The sequence below is a fragment of the Anopheles merus genome, unplaced genomic scaffold (assembly GCF_017562075.2).
Source record: "Anopheles merus strain MAF unplaced genomic scaffold, AmerM5.1 LNR4000612, whole genome shotgun sequence".
NCBI classification, from domain to species: Eukaryota; Metazoa; Arthropoda; class Insecta; order Diptera; family Culicidae; genus Anopheles; species Anopheles merus.
This window is the reverse complement of record NW_024428192.1, coordinates 1-27210: the sequence shown is the minus strand read 5'-3', so window position 1 is coordinate 27210 and position 27210 is coordinate 1. Positions and strand designations below refer to the sequence as shown.

General features: G+C 41.5%; 3 protein-coding genes across 10 annotated transcripts; all 3 read right to left on the bottom strand.

The window, feature by feature from the left end:
• Positions 1 to 664: 664 nt before the first annotated feature.
• LOC121602773 lies at positions 665 to 3584 on the bottom strand. The gene is made up of 3 exons (XM_041931535.1): positions 1926 to 3584; positions 1436 to 1856; positions 665 to 1352 (listed from the first exon to the last, which is right to left on the bottom strand). The coding sequence occupies exons 1-3, from the start codon at positions 2656 to 2658 to the stop codon at positions 755 to 757; spliced, it is 1752 nt and encodes a 583-aa protein (XP_041787469.1). The 5' UTR covers positions 2659 to 3584; the 3' UTR covers positions 665 to 754.
• A 99-nt stretch (positions 3585 to 3683) lies between these two features.
• Positions 3684 to 12838, bottom strand: LOC121602772 (cholesterol transporter ABCA5-like). 3 transcript variants are annotated; one of them, XM_041931532.1, is made up of 11 exons: positions 12367 to 12838; positions 11708 to 11749; positions 10597 to 11653; positions 10328 to 10514; positions 7098 to 10259; positions 6832 to 7018; positions 6475 to 6749; positions 6249 to 6404; positions 5484 to 6154; positions 5086 to 5420; positions 3684 to 5009 (listed from the first exon to the last, which is right to left on the bottom strand). In XM_041931532.1, the coding sequence occupies exons 3-11, from the start codon at positions 11496 to 11498 to the stop codon at positions 4903 to 4905; spliced, it is 5982 nt and encodes a 1993-aa protein (XP_041787466.1). In that variant the 5' UTR covers positions 11499 to 11653; positions 11708 to 11749; positions 12367 to 12838; the 3' UTR covers positions 3684 to 4902. The 3 variants fall into 3 exon arrangements, with proteins under 3 accessions (XP_041787466.1, XP_041787465.1, XP_041787468.1); XM_041931531.1 differs by having other exon boundaries at positions 10597 to 11749; XM_041931534.1 differs by lacking the exon at positions 12367 to 12838 and having other exon boundaries at positions 11708 to 12338.
• A 782-nt stretch (positions 12839 to 13620) lies between these two features.
• LOC121602774 (tetratricopeptide repeat protein 39B-like) lies at positions 13621 to 24330 on the bottom strand. Of its 6 annotated transcripts, none has more exons than XM_041931538.1 (10): positions 24016 to 24330; positions 22031 to 22318; positions 16939 to 16970; positions 16234 to 16341; positions 15813 to 16154; positions 15558 to 15723; positions 15164 to 15492; positions 14593 to 15099; positions 14371 to 14511; positions 13621 to 14308 (listed from the first exon to the last, which is right to left on the bottom strand). In XM_041931538.1, exons 2-10 carry the CDS (start codon positions 22109 to 22111, stop codon positions 14197 to 14199), a joined length of 1818 nt encoding a protein of 605 aa, XP_041787472.1. In that variant the 5' UTR covers positions 22112 to 22318; positions 24016 to 24330; the 3' UTR covers positions 13621 to 14196. The 6 variants fall into 6 exon arrangements, with proteins under 6 accessions (XP_041787472.1, XP_041787471.1, XP_041787470.1 ...); XM_041931537.1 differs by having other exon boundaries at positions 24077 to 24330; XM_041931536.1 differs by having other exon boundaries at positions 24151 to 24330.
• Between the last annotated feature and the right edge of the window lie 2880 nt (positions 24331 to 27210).

Here is a 27210-nt window from a genome sequence, read left to right as displayed (position 1 = left end):
AGTTCTAAACAGAATGCCAAACTACCAATATCACTACCGAAACAACCGATATCCTTTGTTACGGCTGCAGACACTTGATTTTAAACCAATCAAAAGGAAGCTCTAATATAATCTTTAATATAAGTTTGTGGTTGATAAAATAAGTAAAGTAAAGATAGCGCTGCACAAATTCAAAGTATGTTTAATTACCTTCCATTTTTTTTTTTCAAATGTATAGGATAATCAGGGAAACTTTAACAAAATTCATAAAAGATAAATATTAACAATCTAGAATTTGTGAATGGTATACTGAGTAGTTCACGATTGCGCTGATTTCTCTGTCAATTTTTTTCTTCAAATATTAATATTAATAGCTAAGGATTGATTAACGCTGCTTAAACGAAATGAACAAATGCGAATAACATGTTTCATAGAAATTGTTTATTGCAATTTGATTCAATTGGCAAATCGTATTTTACCTCGTTTTAACATTTTATTTACTTACATTTTGAGTATCTACGTCCAGCTCAAAAGCTGGTAACTACGCCTTCCCTTCTTCTTCTTCTTTGGCACATCAACCGCTGTCGGTCAAGGCCTGCCAGCACCCACTAATGAAGTGAGCTTGGCTTTCATTGACTTATTGTTACCATAGCAGGATAGTCAGTCCTACGTATGGGGGCACGGTCTATTTGGGACTTGAACCCATGACGGGCATGTTGTTACGTCGTACGAGTTGACAACTGTACCACCAGACCGGCCCCATGTACCGGCTTTCCTACCCACGTATATTATCCAAGATCCATTGCAAATACTTGCTGATAGCAATGTACTGTTCTGGAACTGAACAGTAGCTAATGCCCGTCTGCAACCCGTAGAGCAAGTATCGGTTTGACTTCTTCTCTATGGCCTGTATCGCCGATCCTGGCTGATAATCATTGCATTGCGGCGATCGGGAAGGATCGTTCATATTGCGAGCGCAAATGGTTCTGCTATCGATCTGCTTCGACGCTTCGGATGCATAGCTAGATGCTTGAAATTCGGCGCGACACTTATTCAAGTCGATTGCTTCCAGCAGTGCTCGTTGCAGCATTCGCGCGTCAGATCCACTCTCCTTCCAGCCCGTCATGATGTACCGGTTGTAAAGACGTTCACGCTGCTGAGGAGTGACCGGCAAACAGATCGACTCAATATGATCTCGCCGACCAATCACAGCGGGAACGGTTAGCCGGGCTAGTACTAGATTATCTTTGCGAAAAAGTTGCCCTACGGACACCGTCTGCACTCCGGATACACATTGTTCTCGTCCGTCTATGGTGCCGCAGTCCTTTGTCTTGCTCGTATCGTAATCGCCTAGTGTCACACTGATTTCATCCCTGGCAGAAATGTCGCAAAATGCATGGAGATTGAAATTGGAGTGTAATTATGGAATGACCCCTCCACTGTATCTCATACTCACTGTAAATCGACACAATTGGTCGTGAGAACGTAGTTTCGATTCAGCAAGACTCCGTTACAGGGGACGTACTCGGAATCAACGAACGGGTGGCGCAGTGTCACCATCCAAGGATATTGCTTAAAGATGGGTTTACGATCCTCACCGAACTCGTATATATGCTCGTTCCGTCCACAGTTCCCCTGATTGATAAGGCGGATGTTGGGATGTCCCAGTATCGGATCGTCGATTCCACTGTTTGGCGTATTTTCGTATAACCAATCGATGTATTGCGAAGCGTCCGTAAACCCGATGTATTGTTTCAGATTGCACACTCCGGTAGCATCAATAGTATTGCTAAACGAAACCACGCCCTTCAAATACCACCGGTTTTGAAACTGGAAAAACATTCCACCCCCACTGTCTCCATTGCACACTCCAGTTCCTGTAGAGGCAAAATACAATTAAAAATGGGTTAACATGGGTCCTGCGCACACCCAGCCAGGTGACATACCATTTTTGTATCCGGCGCAGAATGCTTTGGAGTACAGCAATCTTCCAAAAAATGCCCGATCACTCGCTAAACACGTCAGCGAATCGACTACCGGCATGAGTGCCTCGTTCAGGACCGCGCCTAGCCGATTCTCTTCCGAAAGTCCCCATCCAACTACCGTGCCCGATTGGTCGTGGACACTCGGCAAGACGAACCCATCGTCCCGCTTCCAAAGACACACCGGTTGAATGTAATCATTGAAAATGATGGGAATTTCCACCCGCAGGATGGCGATGTCATTCTCGAACGTGGTCGGCCGAAAGCCCACGTGCACTATCGTTTCGATCACGCTGAACTCTTCCGCATGTTCCTCCGCATCGTTCGACAGATTGAACCGGCCCATCTTTAGCTGCAAATTTTCAGTTGAAATTTTCCGTCGGCTTGCCGCAAACGTGACGCAGTGTGCCGCTGTTAGCACCAGATACCGATGCACAATACTGCCACCACACGCATACTCGAAACCATCGCTATTGATGCCCCGCTGATAGAGCGCTACATGCCACGGCCAGTCACCGGGGCGCGTGGAATATCCACCCTTCACTAGCCCTTCGCGCTGGGCCAAACGTTTTCCACATTCGTTATCATTGAAGTCTTTGATTTGTAGCTCATCCTGTGCGAAACTGTAGCAAACATTGTGCAGTAACAGTATCGCAAATATACCAGCCAATTGCCACGGCACCGTTTCACGAATCATGCTACGATCTTCTCCGACGCACGACTGACTTCGTACTGCCCATACGTCAAGTAGTGAAGCTTGATTATCGGTTTGATCGTTGCAAAGGTTACGAACCTTGGGGAAATACAAAATTTACTTGCTGTACAGGTTTTTATTATGGGGTCAAAAGAAAAGAAGCTTATGAAAAAGCAAATGTTTTTAAATTTACATTTTAGAAAAAAAATTACATTCACTTTTTTTAGCACATTGCATTTTGCAACTGACAAAGCATGTAAAGAATTCGGTAATGTTACAAGGAGTGTTGCTTGCAAAGAGAACAAGGGAAGGTACTTTGCGTGCAACCTATACACGTTCTGCTAATGCAGTTCCGTCGACAGGGCAGACATTGTTTTGTTTGAAAGTACTAAGAATGTTTCTTTTCTTCCTTCATAGAAATAATCAGGTTTTGGTGCATCGCTTGTCCAACGATGCGTTGGTTTGCTCCCGATGATGACTTTGAACGGCATTGAATAGGACTGCAAGCAGCTGAGCAACAAGTGCTTCCAACATTGCTTTAACAGTTCCCAACCATTTTAATTTAATAGTATAGACATTCACACACATCCTCATCTCTTTCTTCCAATGATGGGAGATCCCATCGTACTGGTGAGAAAACAGGGAACTTTGTTCTCACGGCGATGTAACTGCCGGCTCCTACGTCATCTGAAATTCATTCAAACGGTAGCGGTTTTATTTCAAGTAGCTTCACTGCTGAAGATTTATTTGAAAGTGCTTTACGTCTCTCTAAACCTATCTTCACTCTCATTACATTTCAAGAAAAGCTTTCATTTACTTCGGTGACGCTTATGCCTTTTATCGATCTGCACATCTCACTCGACATGTTTCATGTTTCGATAATGGTTTGGCATCGGTGAGATGCAACATTAGCTGGTTTTATTTCATGGTTTGCTTCAGCACAACTCTGGTACTGTTCACAGTGCACTAGCAGTTGGCGCATCGGTTCCTTTCATGTTTACTGTTCGCTCAATCAACACTCTGCATTCCTCGTTGGCGACAAGGAAGTTATGAGTGTAATTTTAGTTATTAACCATTTATCATTATTTTTATTATTATTATTATTATTTATCTATTTTTCCGTGTCTTTTTTGTCCTGCCAAACCAATATTTCCACAATTTCGACTTTAATCACAGTTTTCAAGTCAAATTTCTTTGTCAAATGTGTTTCTGTTTCCTTTGTCCAGATTTTGCATCCTACATGTGATAACTTCCGCAAAAGATGAATTCCATCTGCATCAACCTTCGTGTTATGATTATGCGCATCCAATGCAATCACCGTATTGGTTTTGGGTTCTCTTTTTTAGCTCGCACTAAAATTCCATTGCACATCGTTTCATGCATTATTTTAACCAGTATCATGGTTTGCAGTGTTTTGACATCTGTATCAGATTGTTTTTCGTTTCCTGCCTTACACTTACACATCAGCTTACTTAACTTATTGTTTAATTCACTTGCCCGCTATAGCATGTTTGCGTTTTCGCTTGCTTGTTCTTTAAGGGTTTTGACTAGGTTTGTTTTAAATTCAATTTAAATCTAAAAGATTCCTCAGCAAAAACTTGCATACAGAGAAGACGCATCAGCTGCTTCACAAAAACAGCACCGTTTTCGTTTACTGTGAAGTGGTTTGGTTTCAACTTATTGTTATATTTTACTAACCTTTTTCCCCTCTTTTCTCTTTTTGCTGTCTAATTTGTGTGAGTGTATTTTAATGCTTATGTTAATGAGTTTTACTTTCGTGTTCACCATCCTTATCTGACCTGCATCACCAGTCTGCTTTTTCGATTTTTTTGTCATTACATTACAATCATTTTGTGTATAGTCTAGTTGCTTCAGATACCCCTTCTGTCTCACGAAACTATTGCACAAATGGTTTTACTTTAACCGAACTCTCTTACTTCTTCGCAATGCACTATATGCATGTTTTCCGCGCCCTAGGTTTATGTTTTTAATTAACTACACTTGTTTTATTTTGCATGCTCAATTGCTGCGACTTTCCTAGACAACTGTTTCAGCTTACCAGGCGTCCTATACATGCACACAGGCAGCCACTTCCAATCATTATTTGCAAAGTGACGGTTTTAAGGGTGATATTATTAACACACGCGCAACACCATAGAGTAGGGGTTTTACCAAATGATGCTTCTGAAGGACAATTCAAAAGGATAATTTTCTCGCTGATGATCTAGGATCGTGATCGGTATGATCTTACTGCACACTGGACGTTTCCTCGTCGTAGTGGGCAAACTTTAAGAACACTTGCTCTAGTGTTGTTTGGCTGAATGAATATTCCTCTATGTCTAGCTCGGTCTTGGCTGCAAATAGAAACAATTATAATAGGAACGTTGTGTAGGTATAACAATTTTCGCTTACAAAACAACACTCCCTTACCTTTTTCGAGCCTCGAAAAACATTCAGCTAAGGAACTGACGGCTTGTTGCGGTACCGAGTATACTAGCCGATCGGCGAAACTCTCTTCCAAGGTGGCACTCGGAAATAGATCTGTTACAAAGTTGCGCAACGCCATCGAACGATTGTCAATGCAGTTGCTGATAACCGGTGCAATGTGGTCCGTACTTTGGTCGAGTTGCAGCTGCTCCTGGCTGCTGCTCGGTTGGCTTTCGATTGGTGTCTCACTGTACACATTTTCTATGTGCTTCAACTTAATCTCAAGCGTGTAACCAGCTCCGTATAGATTTTTCAGGTGTTGCGTCGACCCGAGACATCTGGAAATATAAACAAAGCGTCATGCATACCTCGCCTCACAGTAGGTCGCATTTCAAACCTACCTTAGCTCTCCTTTGACCATGATTCCTACGCGCGAACATAGAGCGTCAGCTTCTTCCATCGAATGTGTTGTCAGCATCGCGCAACGTTTTCCGTGGAAACTTGCAAGGATAGTGTCCCACAGGAATCTTTTCGACTTCGGATCCATCCCAGTTGACGGTTCATCTAGTAGAACTACTTTTGGAGCACCGACCATTGCCATAGCATAGCTAAGTTTACGCCTAGTACCGCCGGAACAGTGTTGGGTTTGCTTATTAGCATGCTCGTTTATGTGCAATCCCGTGAGATACGTCGATATCAATCTATTCAAATCTTTGCCACGCACGCCTCGAATGCGGGCATACAATTCTAGATGTTCACGAACAGTAACGTTCTTCCACAGAGCGTCGTGCTGAGGACAATAGCCCAATGTCTTGAATGCGTCGTCTTGATTGATAGTGATACTGTGACCAGCAACACGCACCGTGCCACGCGTTGGAGCCGTTTCACCTGTCATGATCTTCATGGTGGTCGTTTTGCCGGCACCATTGTGTCCGAGCAAACCCAGTACCTCCCCTGCGTCCACTCCGATTGAAAGACTTCGCACGGAAACCTTTTTCTTTGGTAGCTCATCATCCGCACAGCAGCAACAGTTGCCACACAAAGATTCCTGTGAGAACTCTTTACGAAGGCTCTGCAGCGATTAATATAAAAAATAAAAAAGTCAGAAAAATTGTCGAAATTTTATTACACGTTCTCCTAAAATGGAAGAACCACCATTTGCTTACCTTTACCAACACTACAGGCTGAGCCAACGGACCTTCCTCCTGTTGCGATTGCTGTGGGTTCGATGTAAGCCGAAACACGCGACTTCGCTCATTGCGAACGTCTTCATCTTCATACTCCCCAGTGCATTGCTCTTCAGTCATAACGTCCTCTTCGCTCTGTGCAATCAAAACGAGGTTAGATTTTTTTGTTGGTTTAAGTATATATCACGTCTGTGCGAAAGCTTACCGCTGAACGATGAAATAGGTCCCGCATACGACCGCCACTTTTCATCACATCAGATACCCGCAAACAGAACGCCCAAATAGGAATGTGCAAAAGGCACCCGCATGCCATCACAATCACCTCCTCAGTCATGTAGTGGGCCATTGAAAGCTCTGCACATGCGGAACTTAGCCGACAAGCAATATATACCCGATCGACAAAGTATACCGTTGCGTACGGTATGTACATTGGGTTGATCAAGGAAAAAACATAATGTAGTGCAATCGCTGCCTTCACCTCTGAATAATGGAATAACATGTTCAATAATAAAAAATCAGAAATGGTTACAGTTATACATTTGTTTCGGCATAACAAACTTACCAATACCCAACATATCCAGGAACACAACCAATATGAACGGAATCAATCCTACAAACGTTAGTATGTTTGGTAGAATCGATTGGGCTGAATCAGTACGATCAAAAAAGTAGGAGAAACACGTTGAACACAAAATACCAGCCGGTGAGTAAAGAAACACCAACATTCCCAGAGTAATAAGGGCTGGTGGCTGGAAAAAAGGGTGAAGCAGATATAGTACACCATTTACCATCACAAGCGTATGCTATTACAAAGCCACCGTAGCTCACCTGTCGGAATGAAGGAATATCGAATATAAACACTAGTCCAAGCAATGCGGCACAAATAACTAGCATCAGACCAGAAAGCACGATAAAGTACGCCGAAAGGTACAAGGACGAGGAAAGCCCATTCACGCGCAGTTGATTTTTGGCTTTCATCTCACGATCGTACACCATGTCAACGGCTAGTGAGACGGGAATCAGTACAAAGATCATGCCCACAAAAAGGGCGGACGAAAACGTGCCTATATTGAACTCCTGCGGTTGAGCTGTTTGCTGGAACGGATGGGACCACAACTCAATTCGCAATATGGAATCGGTAGAAGCACGATCTGGAGCCGCGGAACCAGATGTTGATGAGGTCGTGCTAAAACTTGTGCTCGAAGGTAAGGGTTGAAATGCAATATCATCCAGAGTTTCGCCATCCGCGGCGTCGTCTTGGTAGTCAAACGCTGACTGCGCATTAGACGTTGGTGCTGGGCCTTTCCGACCACCACCGGCACGCTGATACAGCAGATGCTGAGAGTTAATAGTTGCCGGCGAAAGTTCGGCATACACGCGCAAAAGCGTGTTGCTGATTAGATTCAGGATGATCGGTAAGCTATGCTGAGTGGTATCGTTGTATAGAGTGGTGATGGATACATTAGACCAGGATATAACATTCACATTGAATGCGGCCATATGAGGGGCAATGTCCAGTAGCGAGGAAAAGTTTCCACTGAAATCCTCCGTCACATTAGCCGATCGGTGCAATTCCGACAGGAAGCGACGATACAAATGAGCCGCTTCCTTCGACTGTTGTTGCTGCTGGTGGTGCTTCTGATGCAGAAACGGTGGTATCGGATCATAATGCTTCTGTGATTCACGCTTCTGCTGCTTGGGCTGATGGTGATGGTGATAAAGATAGGCTGCATGAGACCATACCGCAGGATTTGTATTATCGTGTACGGCGATCTTGGTGATGTTGCTCCCGTAGGTAGTATTATCTAGCAAAATGGAACGCATGATCGGAGACAACACTTGTATCGAGTTCAAGTACAGTCCCAAGGCAGTGAATGCCAACGGAAGTATTATCAGCAGATACAACCGCTGAATATCACGAAAAAGAATCGTCAGTCGTAACTTTAGTAAAGCCCCGATTGTACTCCATCTCGATGGGTAAAGTGGAATGTCGTCCAGATCCATCCAGTTAGTTCGATTTTGACTATTGAGCTTCACTGCCGAAGCTGAGCCATGCGTTTGCGTCTGGTCCTCATAGACGCTCTTGGTACTTTTGCTAACTCCATTTCGCGAGGAACGATGATGTTTCTTACGGTGAATTCGTTGAACTTGTGGAGAATTAACGGTGGAGTTTTGCCCACAGCCAACGCCACCCCCACCCATCGACACCGGGTGCGTTCCGGACCCAGCCGTTCCCTGACTAACCCCGTCCGATCCAAGCCCGTTGATGGGAATGATCGTGTCAAACTGCATACGATTATCTTGCAGGGACGCTTTATTATCGGTGTTTTGTTCGTCGAGTAGGGTTTTGGTGTCATTCTTTAACGACTGATAGCTGTTACTGCGTTCCTGCAGCGACAAACTTCTGGGGAGACCGCGAGTTTTCATCACTTTGCGGCTCAAATTTTCCGACACCGGGTATCCCGCCGCTTGTCCATCTTCTTCGTCCTCCTCACCTTCTCCTTCCTCGTCTTCGCCTTCTCCAGTGGTACCGGCCTTCTGTTCACCTTCTCGCTGCGTTTCTAGGTGTAGAAACACCTCTTCCAGCGTTGTCATTGACACCCCGTACGAGCAAATGCCAAGCATCATTCGTTTAGTTTTAATCTCCTTTTCGATATCATCGAACAGAGATACGAAAGAGTTCACCGCGTCGTGTGGCAGGATATAGCTCAGTTCTCGCCCGTGTCTACGGGCTTTCTCTGCTTGCGGAACGTGATCGTTAACCAGCTTCGTGATGGACGTTTCACAGGCATTGGTATCCAATACCAGCGTCAAATGATAACCGATGCCGAACTTGTTCTTCAGAAAGAGGGACGAACCGCAGCAACGCAGTCGCCCGCGGGAGACAACGGCCTTTCGCTCTGCCAGAATGTCTGCTTCATCCATAAAGTGCGTCGTCAGAAGGATCACCTTTCCGTGCTTGCGATTTTGCAGAATCGACCACATGTGCCGCCGCGAGTACGGATCGACACCGGCCGTAGGTTCGTCTAGAATGATAATTTTAGGATCACCAATGATGGCTATGCCGACGGAAAGCTTCCGTTTCTGACCACCGCTCAGATGCTTCACTCTCGTCTCTGCCGTATCGAACAAGTCGATATCACGCAGCGTTTTTTTCACTTCACTGTCAACCAGTGATGGCGGAATACCACGGACGGCCGCGAAGAAGTACAAGTGTTCTTTGGGCGTAAGCGTTTCGAACAGTATGTCGTGCTGCGGGCACACTCCCGTCATGCGCCGGATCATGGTCATATCATTGGGATCGCGCACATCATACCCGAAGATGTATATTGTACCGGAAGTGGGTGACGTCAGTCCAGTAAGAATATTAAACAGCGTACTCTTGCCTGCCCCGTTATGGCCGAGTATAGCCGTTATCTGTCCTTCGTAGATTGTAAGGTTAATACCGTTGACGGCATTCACTGCCGGTTTACGACATGAGTGAAACGTCTTGTACAGATCCACTATGCGGATTGCTTCCTTTCCGCGCATCTCCCGAGACACTGGTTCCACATCGCGTGCCTGATCCTCGAGCGCATTGTTGAACGAATTGGCCGACTCGCCATTTAACAGCGGTACTTTTGGCACTTTTTTCTTGCACCAGTAGTTCCGGTTAAAGCAGAAGCAAGGCCTCTGCTTCGTACCATGATCCGATGGAATCACACAGTCGAAATAGAACGCCAGTGCAGCGTACAACAAAATATCCACAACGAGCATCAGGATGGAACCACCGATTGGGATGCCGGGTCCAGTCCAGAGGTTGTGCAGCGTTACACCCTGTCCAGATATGTCGAGCACGAGTATTTTATCCATTGCTAGTGCAAATCCCGTTGGAGAAATAAGTGACACTGTCCATAATGCTGCCGAGGTATGCGTATCGTCGATGAAAACTTGCAAAAAATACAACAGCGACATAATATTCACCGCAAAATTGCCAAGTATGCCAGCGGTCTGGAAAAGAATAGATTCCACAGTTAGTATACAGCAGCATAGTACAGTTTAGCATCTTGCCCACTTACCCGCGAATTGTCAAAGAACGGTGTTATCATAAAGCCAATCAGAATAACCGAAAAGCTGTATAACAGAATAAGGATAAACACGGGCAGGTAGTTGGTATGCTGAAAAACTCCCAATGAAAACACGAGAATTACGGATACAAAGCTCAGAAATGTTACAAAGACCGCGTAAATGATGAACCAACCGCACCTGAAAGCAACGAAGCAACGATACAGTATTTAAAAAAACGGCGCAACTAAGCATAGATGATGCAAAGCATGAACTAACTTACCAAAAGACGGAATCTCGCAGCCCCATAATCTTTAATCCTTCCTTTATGTGGTTCTCCTTCTCGCCGACGATCAGGATCAGCAGATATGTAATGAATTGCGACAAAGCCATCACCATGTAGATCGGAATGACCAGCCTAAATGCGACCATCCAATTGCCAGTGTAGGCTTCCTTGGGAAACATCTCTAGCGTAATATGAGGTATCTGCAGTTCTTCATTTTGCGTCACGATCCGGATCTTGGTGTAATCGAGCAGAGTTTGTAGCGCAATAAAGCCCGAATAGTAGTACTGGTTCACCGGGCAGGAATCACCGGTTTCGATCGGTATTACCGCCGACCAGTAGCTATCCGATTGTCTGCACGTTACCAGAGAGGAGTACAGCTCCGTCGTTGAGGGTGTCACAAAAAACGATGGATTCGTGCGTATTTCGTACCTCAGCGGACCGAACAACGGGTCATCCGTGTGGAATATCAGCGCCAAGGGCATCTTGCTCGGGTCGCGCCAGTAGGCTGCTAGCAATTCTTCCGGCGATTCATACACCATCCACTTGATAGGATGTATGCCTGGTTGGTGCCGTCGATTCGACATCCATAGTTCGTTCACCTCACTCAGAAAGGGAATCGTAGTAGACGAGTTTGGCTGCGGTAGCACGGCAATGGTATGGGCTTTATGGTGCTGAAAATGTTCGAACAGTGTTGCTGCACCGCGCGGCTCCGTGATAGCGGGAAAATTTGGATTCGGTATGAGAATTTTCAGTACAATCAGAGTACCCAGTGTGTAGAGGGGCAGGAATACTTCCGCTATCGTTTTTCGCGAGTCTCTGATTTTCAGCTTGAAATTACGAACCAAAGTTGCGCCAAGCTGCTGACAGAAGTTGCTACTGTTCATAAGTTCCTTTCCCATGGCTGAGTGGGTTGTATGCTCGGCACACAGTTACGAAGAGTGGTGTGAAAAAAGGGGTACGTTTGTCTACGACGATTGCTTCTCGTTCTCGTTGTAATACTGTTGAAGTAGCAGCTGGTCTTTTGGGAAATGTGGAGACACGGCGATGAGATTCGCTACGGATGACATATGATAATGGGTTGCCGTGGTTTGAAATTACTGTTTCTTACAATACTGCTGCTTCCATGTTCTTGCCTCGCTCGATTACAAAACTTCGAAGGAAAGAAAGTAAAAATATGAAAACATGAAGATTATGAAGATATGAAAATGCTAGATTCCTAGGTTGTACAAGCATCTATAAATATACGTAGAATGCCCCTGCGTTTATTTTAATGCACTGCTTTCGTATCATACACTAACGTCCCAAATCATACTAAACTAGAAAAAAATGCAAAGCATTCTTAGATAAATAACAAAAAATCCACGTGCCATTTGTTTACACTTTACCACGCGGTCGTCCGTTTCGCGTGGTTGCCATAAAATTTCCTATCCCATACACTTATTGCCCGCCAACGCAACCGGTACTGTACTATAATTTTTCGCACTTCACACAAACACAGACGCGACCAATGCAAGCCTCCCTTTCACCATTCACACCCGGTGAAGCTCCGTCGTGCCCTCCCCAACAACTATCTTGACATTGCTTGCCGATGATGGGATGATTGAAAAAATTATCGATTTTTCGCTAAGTGTCAAACACTTCCGGATGTCTCAAACGCGCCCACGGCAAATGAATTTTCAACCATGTCTATCTTATTGCACGGTGCGCCACCAAGAAAATGGAGCTTATTTAATGTCGTTTCTATTAATTGTACCACTAAAAACTCACCAATTTGTTGGGTCTGCTACGTGCTGCGTGCGCGCAGAATAGGAATGCAAGCTTAACGATTATTTCGTTAGCTGGTACAAAGAAACACAAAAAATGTTGATTTTCTTATCGGCCGAAGTGTACCTGTCTCACTATAGCTACTTCAGCTCCAATTTTAATGTGTGCATGTTCATTTACTATTCTGCACCCGTAATTGCCTGAGACTGACATTAGAATATAACTGATTCACTCTTTTCCACTGCTAGCAAGCGATGCTCTTTTGGTGACCTGCAGTATTGCAAATTTTCCGTCGGAAGTTTTCTTCGCTTAAATGTCGGAAAACAGCGCGACCCCCGTTGGTATTCGTTGAACTGGAGATGATGATGATCGAATGAAACACGGCAGGAAACCTTCCCGACGCCAAACTAACTAGAAAACACATCCCACATCACGAATCACTCGCATACAGGACATTTTCACTGCCGATAGCTTTTCTTCTCAGGACACACAATGACAGAACACCATTACCCTCCCCTACCAGGTTTTCAATTTTCCGAGCCTCCCCTTTTGTATCATAGCGGTGTCAAACGGTGCCTGAGAATTCTCACAAGCGTTCTCTGGTGGGGAAATTTAAATAGAGTATTGCAATCGTTTGCAGTTTTCCACCGAAGAAATTGTAACCGATAATTCGTCGTAATATTCAATTTGCACTGAATCTACAAGCTCGGATGGTATAACAAATTGTACCAAACCATAAAACGACCATCCCATACATTCTTTGAAATGATTGTAAAATCTAAATTACAAGTTTTACAGATAATCGAAAACTATTACAAAACGTTTACAAAACCGTGCATAACACATTACTACATGAAAAATAGTATTATTAAAATTACATTCCAATGTATTATTGGAGAAACGTGCATTTCCATTCTTGCATCAGTAGGAAGGATGTTTATCCTCACTGGAACGATGGTGGTATGACGCATGCGTGCGCATTAAAGCTTTAGTATAATATTGAATACATTTTGGTGGTCGCGCCGTTATTGTCCATTATGCCGGTTGCCAAATGTATGAATATCCTGTTATGTTAAGAGCAAACTCGAAATACAACTTGATGCCAATAAGACAACGTACGGATAACGAACACGTTTAACTTGGTAACTGCACGACATATATTCGATTACACCAATTGAAATTATAGTTTCCATAACGTTAGATACTTTATTTATTTTTCATATATACAAATAAAATACAGTACGACCCATGAGTTATGTTTTTATCTTCTGAATGATATAAGATTTTATTTTTTCCTATCAACCAACCCTGCACATAAAAACTTTAAATCTAAGTTTTTTAATCTCCTACATTGCTAGTGTTTAATCCTTGACTAGCGAAACTATAGGCTATAAGATGTATCTACAATCTGCTACACGTACATAGTTCATCAATTAAAATAATACCTATGCCGTCAAAACTACCTATACTGTTTGGTATAAGGATTTATGGTTTTGAATTACCCGAATTTATAATATCGATTTAAATTGGAAAGTGAGCAACAAATATAAACAGTTGTAATGCTAAAACAAATATTAAGAGCTCGTATCGTAAATGCTTGAGCTTAGATGGTCGCTCTGCGATATCATGACTAGGAATCGATTCCGTATGACGTAGAATTAGTACTATGCCCATAAGCTCCTATTCATGCAGAAATTACTTTGGATGAACTTTAAAAAAATGACACATTTGGTTTGGTCTCACTTCGAATAATCGTTGTTTGGTTCACTTTCTGTTTCGTGTTTTATTTCATCGTAGAATAGTGTCATGGTGAAGGCGTCAGGTGCTGTTCCTTCATTCTGCCCCAGAAGGAATGTTTTCGTAGCTTTTCCCCTTTAGCTCCATCAGGGCCGTGTGTATCCGGAAGTGCAACCGTGACTCTAGTGAATATCCACTGTAATTTTTCCTGCAAACAAAAACAACATTAGTTTTGACCAAAGCGTGCACCATTGTGCTGACTTAGCTTACTTAGCATCCTCTAGAGCTAGTATGGCTTGATCTTTGTTTCCTTGATCGATGTAGATCAATGCCAGTTCTACAATTGCATAAGGTACCAGGTAATGGTCTTCTTTAATATCTTTGTACAGGGCAATCACCTCCTCAAGGCACCTAGAACGAAAGGAACCATATTATCACGTTTTTGGTATCTTTTTGCATATTTTACGGAGTTCTATCAAATGTAAACCGTACCGTGTGGCTTGCAGCGGACTGTTCATCTGCCGCAAACAGGCGCCTTTCAAAAGCAACAGCAACGCTTTATTATCCGCCGCATAAATGCCAAACGCCGGGTTTGACTTTGAGTTGACACGTTCGCCGTAATGATTGAGATTCTCCTCCACTATTCGATAGACGCCGTCCGCTAAATGGAAATGTTTGCCCAGTATCTTGAACAGATTCCACACAAACATCAACTCCAACGCGGGTACGTACAGGAACGACTGCTGAGCGAAGAACCGTTCAGTCTTTTTACAGGCAAACTTCTCCATCGGCAATGATTTGCCCGCTATCCGTTGCTTGTACTTTGGCACTTCTTTCATCAGTGTGGCGATTGTCCGAATCTCGCTCGAATGTAATTCCTCCGTCTTCAGCATACACATGATTGATGCCTTCTGATATGTGTAGATCGTGCGCGACCATTTGCTGTTCTCGACAAGGTACGTCGCGAACAGTAACGACTCACGCCAATTGAGCCTTAAACTGCAAATCCAAAATATGTGTTAGTAATATCGTTTTAAAACAACGTGGTACGTGCATTTCTTACCAATTAACCCAAAGCAGTTCCCAAAAGCACAGATGATGAAACTGTGGCCACACGTTTTGTGACTTCCAAGATTTCTTATACCATTTAAGCGCATCGTCGAGATTGCCCTTCATGAACTCCAGACGACCTTTGAAGAACAGGAACCAAACGCCGTCCGGATACTGATTCAGCTGTTTTACCAGCAGTTCGTCGCAAAAGCGTAAATCGCCTTCCTTATGGCTCAGCACATAACACACAATCAGATTGTACCCGAGTAATGTCATCACACACAACACCTGTCGAATGCCTTCGCTTTGTGAACCGGTAATTAGGTCTTGCATTCCCGATTGCTGCAACGAACATACTTATTATTAATATAAGATCACACGATTGCGCGAACAACTTCCATACATACCTTATTGCCGGAAAAGCCAATAAACTCCAACAGTTTTATAATCCGCGCCGGTAGCAAAGATATCATGAGATTAAACGTGCCCAAGCCCATTCGCACGCCGCTCTCGAAGTGTAGCTTCGAACTTTCCGATTCCCATTGGCGATGTGTAAGAATGTTATTGCATTCCCTAAAACAATGCAAACAGCAAACAGCAACAGTTACACGTTAATTTATTATCCAGACTATCCCAGTACTCACTGGTTGTTGCGAACTTACTTGTACATCGCAAAGCAATTGCGAATCTTCATTCCGCCCTTAATCAAGCTGGTTAGAGTCTCATCCTCTATAAACGTCAGCATCGCTTTCAGCAGTAAAGCCTCGGCGGAGCAAAGCTCTGCGTGTGCTTCCAAATCAGTATACTGATCATAATTCACTTTCTTAAAGGTTTTGCCTATCGTCTCCGTAAGTGTGCTCTTTTTTCGATAACGATTGCAAACGTTTAGACACTGTTTAAGCGCCTCCGACGCGGCTGCTATGTGTTGCTGCTCGAACGTAAGCATAGCTTCCAGATAGGTGAACACACTGTGTCCAACGGAATGGTACATGCTTGATGTCGCCCTATAAAATGTAATTTAATATTATCACTCTTTCTGTAATAAATAGAATCATCAACTCCATAGAATGGTGCTTCACTTACAGTGGTTTCATAAGGGCTTCTGCTTCGTTGAACTTATTGTTAAAAAATAGATCGACTGCTATCTTTGCCTCTGCTAGCGCTGTATCTAAATCTAGAGCGCAAGATCCACTGCAAAAAAGAAAAGAAAATACATTACACGTATTACGCTTTGTTTACAAAAATGTAACATTAAAAGAGACATTTGTTTTCCGTACACAGCTATCGATCTTCCCAATAAACTCACTGATATGATAATTACAACTTAGTTATTTTCAATACGAGCCTATCCGCTTAAGCAAAGAGGATTTTTTTCAATTTATGTACAAAACAAAGAACATCAATCCTATCATTGGTGCACGATTAGCTGATAAGCGATTGATAGAAAACAAATTGAGAAGAGACACATTTCGCTCTGATTCCAAGGAAACCATTAAATTTAGTTTACGATTTGCTTGGTAAATGAAGCACAGCTAACAAATAAATAACTGATTTCCCTGACGACAAACGACCAACAACCAAGCTGTTGCTGGCCTTTAATCGCAGCTTCGCCGATTGTGGTTATCTATCGCAAAAAGGTCGATTGTGTCGCTTCTCAACTGGTTGAAGTGCAAACAAGCAATTAGTATACTCATGAGCATAACGAACGGCGAGATGGTCTAATAGATTTTACAAACAGATCGTACGCCCGTAGCGTGTGTGCGTTGAGCAGCACTTGATTTTACTTACGAGGCAGTTTCAGCATCACATGCATCCTGGAACTGTAACGAGGCAGAGGAAAAAGTAGAAATGATTATAAACATTTTATTTAAATAAATAAATATATAGTTAACGTATCTATCATTCAAATATTTGGAATTAGGTCAAATGAAAGATTGATTATCAAAGACAGTCAAATAACGTATTGATCGAGCTGCACAGCGCTGACTTTACTGTCATTGGTAAATCAATCCAATTATTGATACCCAAACCCCATTAGTGGCCAGGACATCAAAACCGTCTACGGTTGTCGCACCCAATACGACGCGCCTTTGGTAGATTTATTTTGTCTTATTTATTCATAAACTAAACTAATGTTTAGCTTTGATAGAATAATCAGATCAACGTACAATCAGCTAAAGGTTGCGCAAATGATAAAAGGTGTATGTAAAAAGCAAAAAAATCAATCCTCTTCCGGATACTGGTATCATTTTCTATGGTGGCTTTAACAGGTTTAATGTCGAGGGTATGATGAGGCAGCTAAATGACCGGTAAGACAAACCTGTCAACAGTTTCGCCTATAGCTAAGCTAAACTTCTCATCTAACTACACCGTTCCCGGCTACACCAGCCAATAATCACACCGGCTTAATTGTGGCTCCAATCGTGGGCTAGGTGCTAGGCAAGTTCAAGTGCAGCCGCTTCCCCACGCTGGGTAGGGGAGGTTAAATTACCTGGACCGGTCGAAGGTTACCGATTTGCAAGCTGCATCGTGTTGCACTTTCGCGCCCCACGCATAACGAAACAATACACCCGTTGTCCCGATCACTGATATAATGTAAAAATTTCATGAAAGCTTACAACTACTGCCACGATAATTGCTGTTATCATTTGCAATAGCTCATGCAACGCTGCAAACAATCAAAAATACAGGGTTTCGAATCATATAAGGGAATAGTTCAATCACTTAGGGGAATGTTGCAAATCGGTAGGGGAATATTGCATGCAAGCTGTGGATGTTTGCAATCACTTAGGGGAGTTTTGCAATCGATTAGGGGAATGTTGCAAGCGTACTGTGGAGCTGTCATCAGACTGTGGGTACCGCTGTAAATACCTTAAAATATTTTCGTCAATCTTACTAACTTATCATGTTTAATTATGGCTCTGCAGCAGGATTTATTTAGTTTATCATATGTACAGCAGAATCCCACACGAAAACAACTCCAAACGATGTTTTATAAAAAAACATCATCGGTACCAATTCGTTGCTTTTTACATCGGCACCCACAGTCTGATGACAGCTCCACAGTACGATTGCAACATTCCCCTAATCGATTGCAAAACTCCCCTAAGTGATTGCAAACATCCACAGCTTGCTTGCAACATTCCCCTACCGATTTGCAACATTCCCGTAAGTGATTGAACTATTCCCTTATATGATTCGAAACCCTGTAAGAAAAAAAAATCTCACTATGAGCCTCTATGATGTAAACTGTAAACTGAAAATGATGTTAATATTTATCGAAGGGCACGTATTACAATACAAATAGTTTGAATACTATTTTTATGTAGTACTAGCACTACATCGATACTACTACAACATGTTAGGTACATCGAAGGATATGCCTTAAAAGGATGTGGAAATCTATTGAGTCGAAATAATTTAGCGAAGAAGGGATAATATTTTAAGAAAATGCTTTATTAGCTACATGAATCGGTAAACTTTGGAATAAACAGGGAAAGATTAAAAAACATGATTAAATTTTTTTGACTTATCCTCTAATCACTACTTCATGCTGTATTCTTAGCAGTGCTGCAAAATATCATGAGTGACACGAGATTTTCACCAACGAAAACAATGAACATACCCGAGGTAGCTTGAAGCTCATTGCTGATAGTCAATAAAAGTGCGCCATGACATGCTGAACACGACATGTGAATACTTGAGTCCAACGCGATACTCCGACTGAAAAGCTTAGCTTAATGCCGACGCAAGCATAATCATGTTTTTTTTCTGGCTGTGAACAGTTCTGCCAAATGCCACTATTTCAGTCATCAACACTCATCACTGAAACGAAGCTCAAATCAGATCACGTACACAACTGAGATGATCAGTGACCATACTCAAACAGTTGGAGAATCAATCACGTGCTTGGTGACATTTTGTTTAGCACTCAACTTTTGGTCACTCACTTGGTCACGACATTATTGTCGGCGATAATCGCGACATTCTTGGAATATACTTTGCGCGTGGGCTCTAGCAACAAAATGAGCATGCTTTCTTTCTCTATCTGTTTTGATAATCGGTCGGGTCAAACAGAGCGAGAAAACATGCTCATTTTGTTTCTTGGAACCACTCGCACGCACCGCATATCTCCCATAACCATCGCGATGATCACCGACTGAAAATGTCGCGACCAAGTGATTGAACACGAGTTGGTTGCACACAATGTCACCAAGCATGCGATGGTCGCACCAACTGTTTGAGGCTCGCCTCTGATCATTACAGTAGAGCTCGTGACACTGAGATGATTTTGTTTCAGCCGGAATTTGTCATGACTATGTCAGTGACATTTTGCAAAACTGATCACAGCAAAAAAAAGTCGTGACATAGTGAATGACCAAGCGTTGGTCGCAAACATGGGATGAGCATATATTAGTCACACCAACCGTTCTGAGTATCACCTCTGATTATCACAATTGAGTACGTGACGCTGATATGGATTTTGTTTCAGTCAGATTTTTGAATGTAATTGACAGAGACATTTTGTTGCACTGACTCTAGCAAAGTAATTTCGTAGAGAATATACCACATGCTATCGTATGCAAACTTTTGTTAAGAAAAAAATCAGCATTCTCCATGTCACAAAAAAATGCTGATTTTGAAAAAAACCATGTCGCAAAGTTAACACTAAGTCAATTACAACTCAGTAACATGCACCAAATAAGAAGAAAAGGATGATACTGCATCTGCTCTAATCGATCTCAAAAGTCACGATTTGCTATCGATTTGTACAGGGCGGTCTGGTGGTACTGTCGTCAACTCGCATGACTTAACAACATGCCTGTCATGGGTTCAAATCACGAATGGACCGTACCCATACGTAGGTAGGACTGACTGTGATGTTATCGATAAACCAAAAGAGGCACTGAAAACTAATCCCCACTAGTGGTTCAGGCAGGCCTTGGATCGGCAAGGGTTATTGTGTCAAAGCAAAAAAAGAAGATTGATTTGTACAACTCAATTTGGAGGTTGAAAAAAGGAAATGCACAAAAAAACTGTGCTCTTCATAATCGACTAATTATTTAATTGTATGGATAAAATAATCTCGTATGCTGTATGTGCCTGTGGGCCTTGGACTTGCCAATTTTCCCGACTCCTGGCTTAAATGATTACTGCGATATTATAAATGTAATATAAGAAACAAATAACTCCAAATAATATCTAAGAATTTGCCTCATAACAAAAAACAACATTGTCGTACGCAAAAACCTTTTTGCTTATACATCAATCATAAAACAATCTGAACGACTAACCACATAGTTTTGATTTTTTTTTTTTTGCTTTTCAATAAAACAAACGAGCTTCCCTTCCCTCGGAGGTAAGCTGTAATCAAAATAGCACATACCGATTCGCGAAGTACGTACATTGTACACCACCCGTGCAAAGCTAACCATTTCACCTGTCACTCGCGTTCGCCTGGTCATTTTAGCCATAAAGGTAAGCAAACAAAAGAGCTATCTCAGATGAAAAAAAGAGGCAGTTCCGGGTGGGATAGAAAGTTTCCATGCAATGAGACTCCGAGTAATGTTGCCTTTCAAACCTCATATGCTATGGATAGATACACCTTAAAATGAATGACGTATTTAATGGCAGCCCCAACAACACATACTACTGCTATGATTTTAGAACAAGGTATATGTTGGGGATCTGTTTATTACTTTGCGTCCTGTTTTGAAACAAGATTCTTTGTATGCGTTTGTTTTGCAATGCCGTAAATCCAATTTACACGTCTTACCTCAAACACGAGTAAAATTTCGTATAGAGCAATCCTTCTCTGCACATTATTATTCGAATATGAGATAATTATTGTATCCAATATATGTATGGGAGCGGTCCGGTTTTCTTTTTTTATCTAGATTCTAGCATAAGGCAACGCCTGCACAAAGCCATAGCTTCATAGTATTACAACGGACTTTAGATTTAATCATACGAATTTCTAAATTAAAGAATTTCTAATTTTAATTCTAAAATCAATTAAAGATCATGTTATACTGCTACTATACTGAACAATATAGTTTTTTTTAATTTTTTTGTGGTAATTTTATTAGTTGCTAGAAATTTAAATTGTATACTTCAATACACTATGAAATGTAAGATTATTGCTGGCGATTGCCTAACAGCGAACAAAGCAATGACCAGTACAAGAGAATTCGTAAGGTTTCGGATACTCGTGACTGGTCGCGTCCCCAAATGTCTCACGTGAGCTGGATAACAAAGGGAAGAAGAACCAGCCGTACGTACAGGCAGAAAATCAATCGTCCAAAAATGTGGCCAAGTGGCTCGTTCTGAATTCATTTGCTGCGACCTGCTGTTCCAGAGAACGGTAAAGGGGGATACAAACGGAACGGAAACATAGGTTTACGAGGCTAGGCAGACTGTGTCATCGGAATATAGTATGTAGGTAGCTATAAGCGGGTAGGTAGCTATATAGTATGTATGTAGCTACTACAATCCATATTGCCTTGTTACTACGTGCCCGAAGGTACCTCGAACGTGACCGGACACTTTTAACATACCATAGTTATGAATTAGAACATAACGAACGCACTTTTATGCATTTTCCACCTAAACGAAACGAACGTAGAATGTTCAATGGAACATTTGATTTCATAAGATGAGAACAGTGGCAGGAAAGACATACGATCACTCATAATGATCGATATAATACGTTTAATGCAACAACTGGGTCGCATTTCCGTATAGAAAACTGTATACCCTTATATAAAATGTATTTCCTACCTCAATGCAATGAAATCATAAGCTACGACATTTAGTTGAATTCTAAAAGAAGAAGCGTGAAACAAAGTACTGATTCTTAAGCAGTGTTAAAAATGCTTACCTCGTCATCATCATCGTAAGTTTGCAGATGCTGTTGCTGATTGCTAGACGAAGCGGACGTGGCTGCCGTTGCAGTAGCCATAGCAGCAGAAGAACGCGTTGGTTTTGACACTAGTAAACAATCACACTGCTCGCACTTTTTATTACACCTCTAGAACAGGCTTTAGTGAAACGCTTTATTTCCACGATCGTGCTGTGCTACACGTTTCCACTCACAAACTTTAAAATGTTATCCACGGTGTAATTCATTTACCGCCTGCACAGGCTGTTGCTGCTTCCTGCACTGAAACTAGGACAGAGAGGTTTGTTTTAATAACGCACTGATCCGCCATTGCGGAGTTATATGCAGTGTTTGCACAATTTTTGAGTTTGCTATTTTCATTTCATTGTGGGTATTTTATGGCCAGGTAATGTTTTTTGCTGACCAGCAAAAAGTTCGATACCTTCGAGCCACGCACTTGATTTCATTATGATCATAAAGTTGCGAGAGTAAGTAAGGAAAGATAGCCCCGCCAGCAAGTTTTTTAAGCACAACTCCGTTATTTGATCATATTTGACACGAAACACGAAGATTATTTGTTAATATTTGCGTCTGATTTTATTTGAATATTTAGAGTAATGTAAAATATTAGAATCATTCCCATTAAAAAGTGCGTGTATTCAAGAGTAAGTAAACAAAACATTTCCAAAAATTAAAACCATGTAACCATTTTTTCCACCTAAAAGTGTCTATTTTAAATTTAGCTTTTCAGGTAACTTTAAGGCAGATGATATTGCTTTTCATACCAGCAAACCTTTGCCGCTTTTGCCGTATCGTGTTATGTTTCATATTTTGGAACGATAACAACTGTTCACACCCTGTTAAGCGCGGCCTATTTGGAGTTCAAGATAAGAAATCATATAAAAGCAAAATAATAATAAAAAAGCTTGATTGTCGGAAAGCAAAAACAAATAAATGAAAAAATCGGGTATCTGACTCAACCGGACATTTGTTATAGTTTTTCTTTATCTCTGCACAGTACTTTCGGGGTTTTTACCTTCGATTGCATATTGCACAATTGGTCATTCTTCTGTAAAATGTCATTTGATTGTGAATGCTTCCAAAATTCTTATCAATTGCAGTCAAGCACGATAGCAAACCCAGTTACGGCTACAGCCGGCTAACGCTTTTAATTAGACATTTGTTTTTGATCTTCCGATTTTAGTGACCAAACCAAATAGGATGCACGTGTCGTTAAAGATAGTAAAGTTATCAAATAGGCAGGAAATTGTCCACCAGCATAACGTTTTGCCATGCAAAGCTGATAAGAATCCAAAGCGGAAAACCCCCGTTTCGTCACCCTGCGGAGCACACGCAATGGTTTATACAAAGTTTTTTTTCTTATTGCAACAACTAGTGCAGTGACATTTATTTTTGCGAATATGTATTTAAAAACATGATCCTGTTTAACATTAGTTTGAAAAACATTGCGCATACAAATTGGTTCTAGTAGCATTAAACAAATACTTCCATCGGGTTCAAAATCGATAATGCCTGATGCTTCCTGAACGAAACGTATAGAGGCCCAATGAAAGGCTAATGACATTTTGATATGTTAGGCGGCACAATATACTCCTTAAGTCTCTTTACCGTAATGTAACTGAATAGAGATTCACCGCAAGAAACCAACATAACAATAAGCAGAAGAAAAACGAAAAATTGGTCACTAGCATAAAGCGCGATGTAAATATCATCTATTTTCCTCGCATTTTTCCATCCTGACCTTGCACTACAACGCATGCTTTGGGTATCGAATTTTCCTGACGTATTTGTTCGGGATTTCCACAACAGAAGCAAAAAAAACAAAAACACTTTTCACCTTCCTACCCACTGTCCCATTACACTCTTGCCACAATTTGCCGCAAATATGAGTTGAAAATAATCCCAGCAACCTTGGCTGGTCATGCATTCACAGTGAAGTAAATATTTAAATAACACGCACGTACAGAGCACACCCAGCGAAAATAGTATCCCTGCCGATATCCTGCATTCACATCTTTTGCACACCTTTGTTTTTGTGTTGCTCTCTAAGTAGAAAATGTTCCTACATCAAGCTCTCTTTTTACGCAACTTTTCATTACATTTCACGGTGGACACTTTTGTTGGAGTATCGTTTTAAATGCCGCTTCACGGTATAGAACAAACACGACGAACGTACGAACACATCCGTCCGGTTGCACTTGCTATATTTTTCTGTTTTCATCTCCTTTTGCGTTTGTGGAAGAAAAGTATTATAGGGGTTTTCAGCGGTTCTCATAATTTTGTGACACTTTATCGAGTCTTGCTTAGAGGAAGTGATCTTTATTTGTCGGGAATTATTATCTAAGGTACCCTTTTTGACAGGCTCATTTGGAATTCAATAGGAATTTCCGATATGCCTGCCCAAAATAGATGCCGTAGAGTACAATTCCTGTCGCATAAAGTTCATTTCCCGTTAAAAAGTGTCCAGAAAGAATCTCAAAATTATAAGAACCTCTGAAAACCCCTGTAAAATGAGCTTGCGGCTACACGCAGACAAAACACAGCAGCGAGGCAAAACATTTGACAAATCAATTGCGGCTGCCCCAAGTGGCATTTGCTCGAAAATGTTTTTCCATATTTGCTCGATTTGTATTCGATACGCCTGAAATTGTGGATTTGTGCAAAGTGGGTTTATTATACAGGTGGGCTTATCCCGAACAATTTGACAGCCGTTCTGTGCTGTAAAAATGAAAACGAAATGACAGGAGGGGATTCGATCATTTGTTGATGTATGCGTGTGAATTTCAATGGCTGGTTTGGTTGATGTGTCGTAGTGTGGGTGAAAAACTACGTATCACAATCGAATCCCCTCCTGTCATTCGTTCGTCCAATATGGCCTTCCTGCCAAACCTATAAGCCCACCTAGTCCCTATACCCACTTTGGATTTGTGTGTGATCAAGTGTGTTGAAAGCGCTAAGATTTGGTGAGTTCGTAAATTAGACTTTCTTCTATCAATGGACGATGCCGTCGAGTTCATTTTGCATTCGTAGATTTGATTTTTTTATGAAAAACAAGAGCAAATTTTATGTGACGTTATTTTATAAAAAATCGATATTATTTAAGTATAAAATGGCTATATGACCAACTAAAACTATAGAAAACATCATTTTCGAGCGAATCTAGAAGAAAAACACGAAAAAGCCGCATCTCAGTTCATTTTAAAGGTATTTTTCTAAATTCCCTTAAACTGGTGCAGTTTAAGGGAAGTTTAAGGCTCCAGTTTAAGGGAATTTGCTCGATCTCCCGGTTATTCGTGCTCGAAAATGTCAATTGGGGCGTAACTTCCAAAGTGACCAGACCTAACCTGATAGGGTATTCTTTAGATGTTATGTCATTTTTTTGCCAACCAAAGAGGTATAGAAAGAAAGAACACCGAAATTAGGTTTGGATCAAAAGGCCATGAGAGTGACAAAATGTTGACAAATTTTTCAAAACTTGAGCTTTTGTGACTTTTTTGAGCTTTTGTCAAAATTTTGTAACCTGGAGCAGCCAGGAAATAAAGTTGACAAAAGTTGACAAAAAGTGACAAAATTTGACGTTCGCGAAAATGCGTAAACAAACAGCTATTTGGCGCAGTTGTGACCCATTGCTATGAGAATAATGCTACAATGCATGATTCTAATTGATTTATGTACCTATTTCGTGCTTCTTAAACAAAACATCGATGATATTCAGATGTTGGAGCTTTTTGTCATTCTTGTGTATGTTTTTGGTGCGGCCACGAAAAATCTCTTTTTTGCAGTTGACAAGCAGTTTTGACAAAGTTGAAAAAAAATTCAACATTTTTCATCTCCGTGGCCACGCGCTAAAAGTTTAAAAAAAATGCATATTCCTACCGATGATTTACAAAACAATCTGGTCACTCTGGTCAATAGAAAGCTTGTTAACGCTCTGCTATATGTGGCGCAAATTACATATACAGGCGGTCACCGAGATACACGGTACCTCTTACCGTATTAATACACGATGCGCAATCTCAGATTGCGCATATATTCGTTTTATCAAAATATATGTCATTTCCCGTAGCCAACCCTGAGCTATAAACGTCATTTCCATACAATTTCAGATTGCGCCAAGATTGCGCAATAAATTTTCAAGATTATATGTCCGAGATATATAATTTTTTTGACAGATAAATATATCAAACCGACCCGTTTGACAGATAAATATATGCGCAATCTGAGATTGCGCATCGTCTATTGCTACGGTTATACGCGGATTCGGAGATACGCGGTTTTCTAAATTTGACAATTCTTTGAGCAAATTGTACTGATTTGACACATCAATTGTAAATTGCCAAATAATTTCCGTTTTGATCGAATGTTAAAAACAATTTCAAATTGTTTAAAATTGTTATATTCAGTCAGAACCATATCAAATAATTCATAAAGTGACTAAAACCGCCTCCTACTTGCAAAATTACACGAAAATTAGTGATATTTTAGCTGGAAATCACGAGATTCGACTCACGCGGAAATTCGAGTTACGCGGTAATTTGCGGCCGTCTTCGGTCCCATTAACCGTGTATCTCGGGGACCGCCTGTATAACATAATAACAGCTATGGGGCCCTTTCCGTTTGAAATTCGTAGGTTGAAATTTCAGCCTGTCAGATGTCTACATTGTATAGCAGTTTTCGAGAGCTATCTAATTGAGTATAATATACAGGTGGGCTTATCTCAAGCGTATGAATGTAGAAGGCTGATTTTTATCGCTTCTGTTTCTGAATGAAGATTTTAAGAGTGTTTTGAGTATTCGTCAAGCCTCCAGAAAGCTCGTTGGAGCAAAAGTTTTCACTCGTTCTGTCAAAAAGTGATGTTCAAAATTGGTTATGAAAAATGCTATGAGACCACCTGGACTACATACACTTTGATTCCAGATTGCATTACCTGATCTCTTTAATGCACCTTGCGATAAATGTAAACAACACCGGTGTTCGAACAGATACTCGAATCTAATTCTAGCTTTTATACGGACGTCACACGAAGCGTAAACTTTGGCGTAAACTGAATTTCAGCCATACAACCATATAATCTTTGACAGTAAGTTTACGCTCTCCTATACAAATCAAGCGTAAACTTTTGGAGTTTAGCCTCGTGTGACGTCTGTATTAGGCAAAAA

Coding starts and splice junctions, on each gene's coding strand:
- LOC121602773 (XM_041931535.1), bottom strand. CDS start 2,658: ATGATTCGTGAAACGGTGCCGTGGCAATTGGCTGGTATATTTGCGATA. Junction 1,857..1,925: donor CTGCGCCGGATACAAAAATG/GTATGTCACCTG, acceptor TTGCCTCTACAG/GAACTGGAGTGTGCAATGGA. Junction 1,353..1,435: donor ACCAATTGTGTCGATTTACA/GTGAGTATGAGA, acceptor CATTTCTGCCAG/GGATGAAATCAGTGTGACAC.
- LOC121602772 (XM_041931531.1), bottom strand. CDS start 11,498: ATGGGAAAGGAACTTATGAACAGTAGCAACTTCTGTCAGCAGCTTGGC. Junction 10,515..10,596: donor CTGCGAGATTCCGTCTTTTG/GTAAGTTAGTTC, acceptor CGTTGCTTTCAG/GTGCGGTTGGTTCATCATTT. Junction 6,155..6,248: donor AGCCTGTAGTGTTGGTAAAG/GTAAGCAAATGG, acceptor TAATCGCTGCAG/AGCCTTCGTAAAGAGTTCTC.
- LOC121602774 (XM_041931538.1), bottom strand. CDS start 22,111: ATGGCTACTGCAACGGCAGCCACGTCCGCTTCGTCTAGCAATCAGCAA. Junction 14,512..14,592: donor AGTCCGCTGCAAGCCACACG/GTACGGTTTACA, acceptor CTTTCGTTCTAG/GTGCCTTGAGGAGGTGATTG. Junction 14,309..14,370: donor CTAGCTCTAGAGGATGCTAA/GTAAGCTAAGTC, acceptor TTTTGTTTGCAG/GAAAAATTACAGTGGATATT.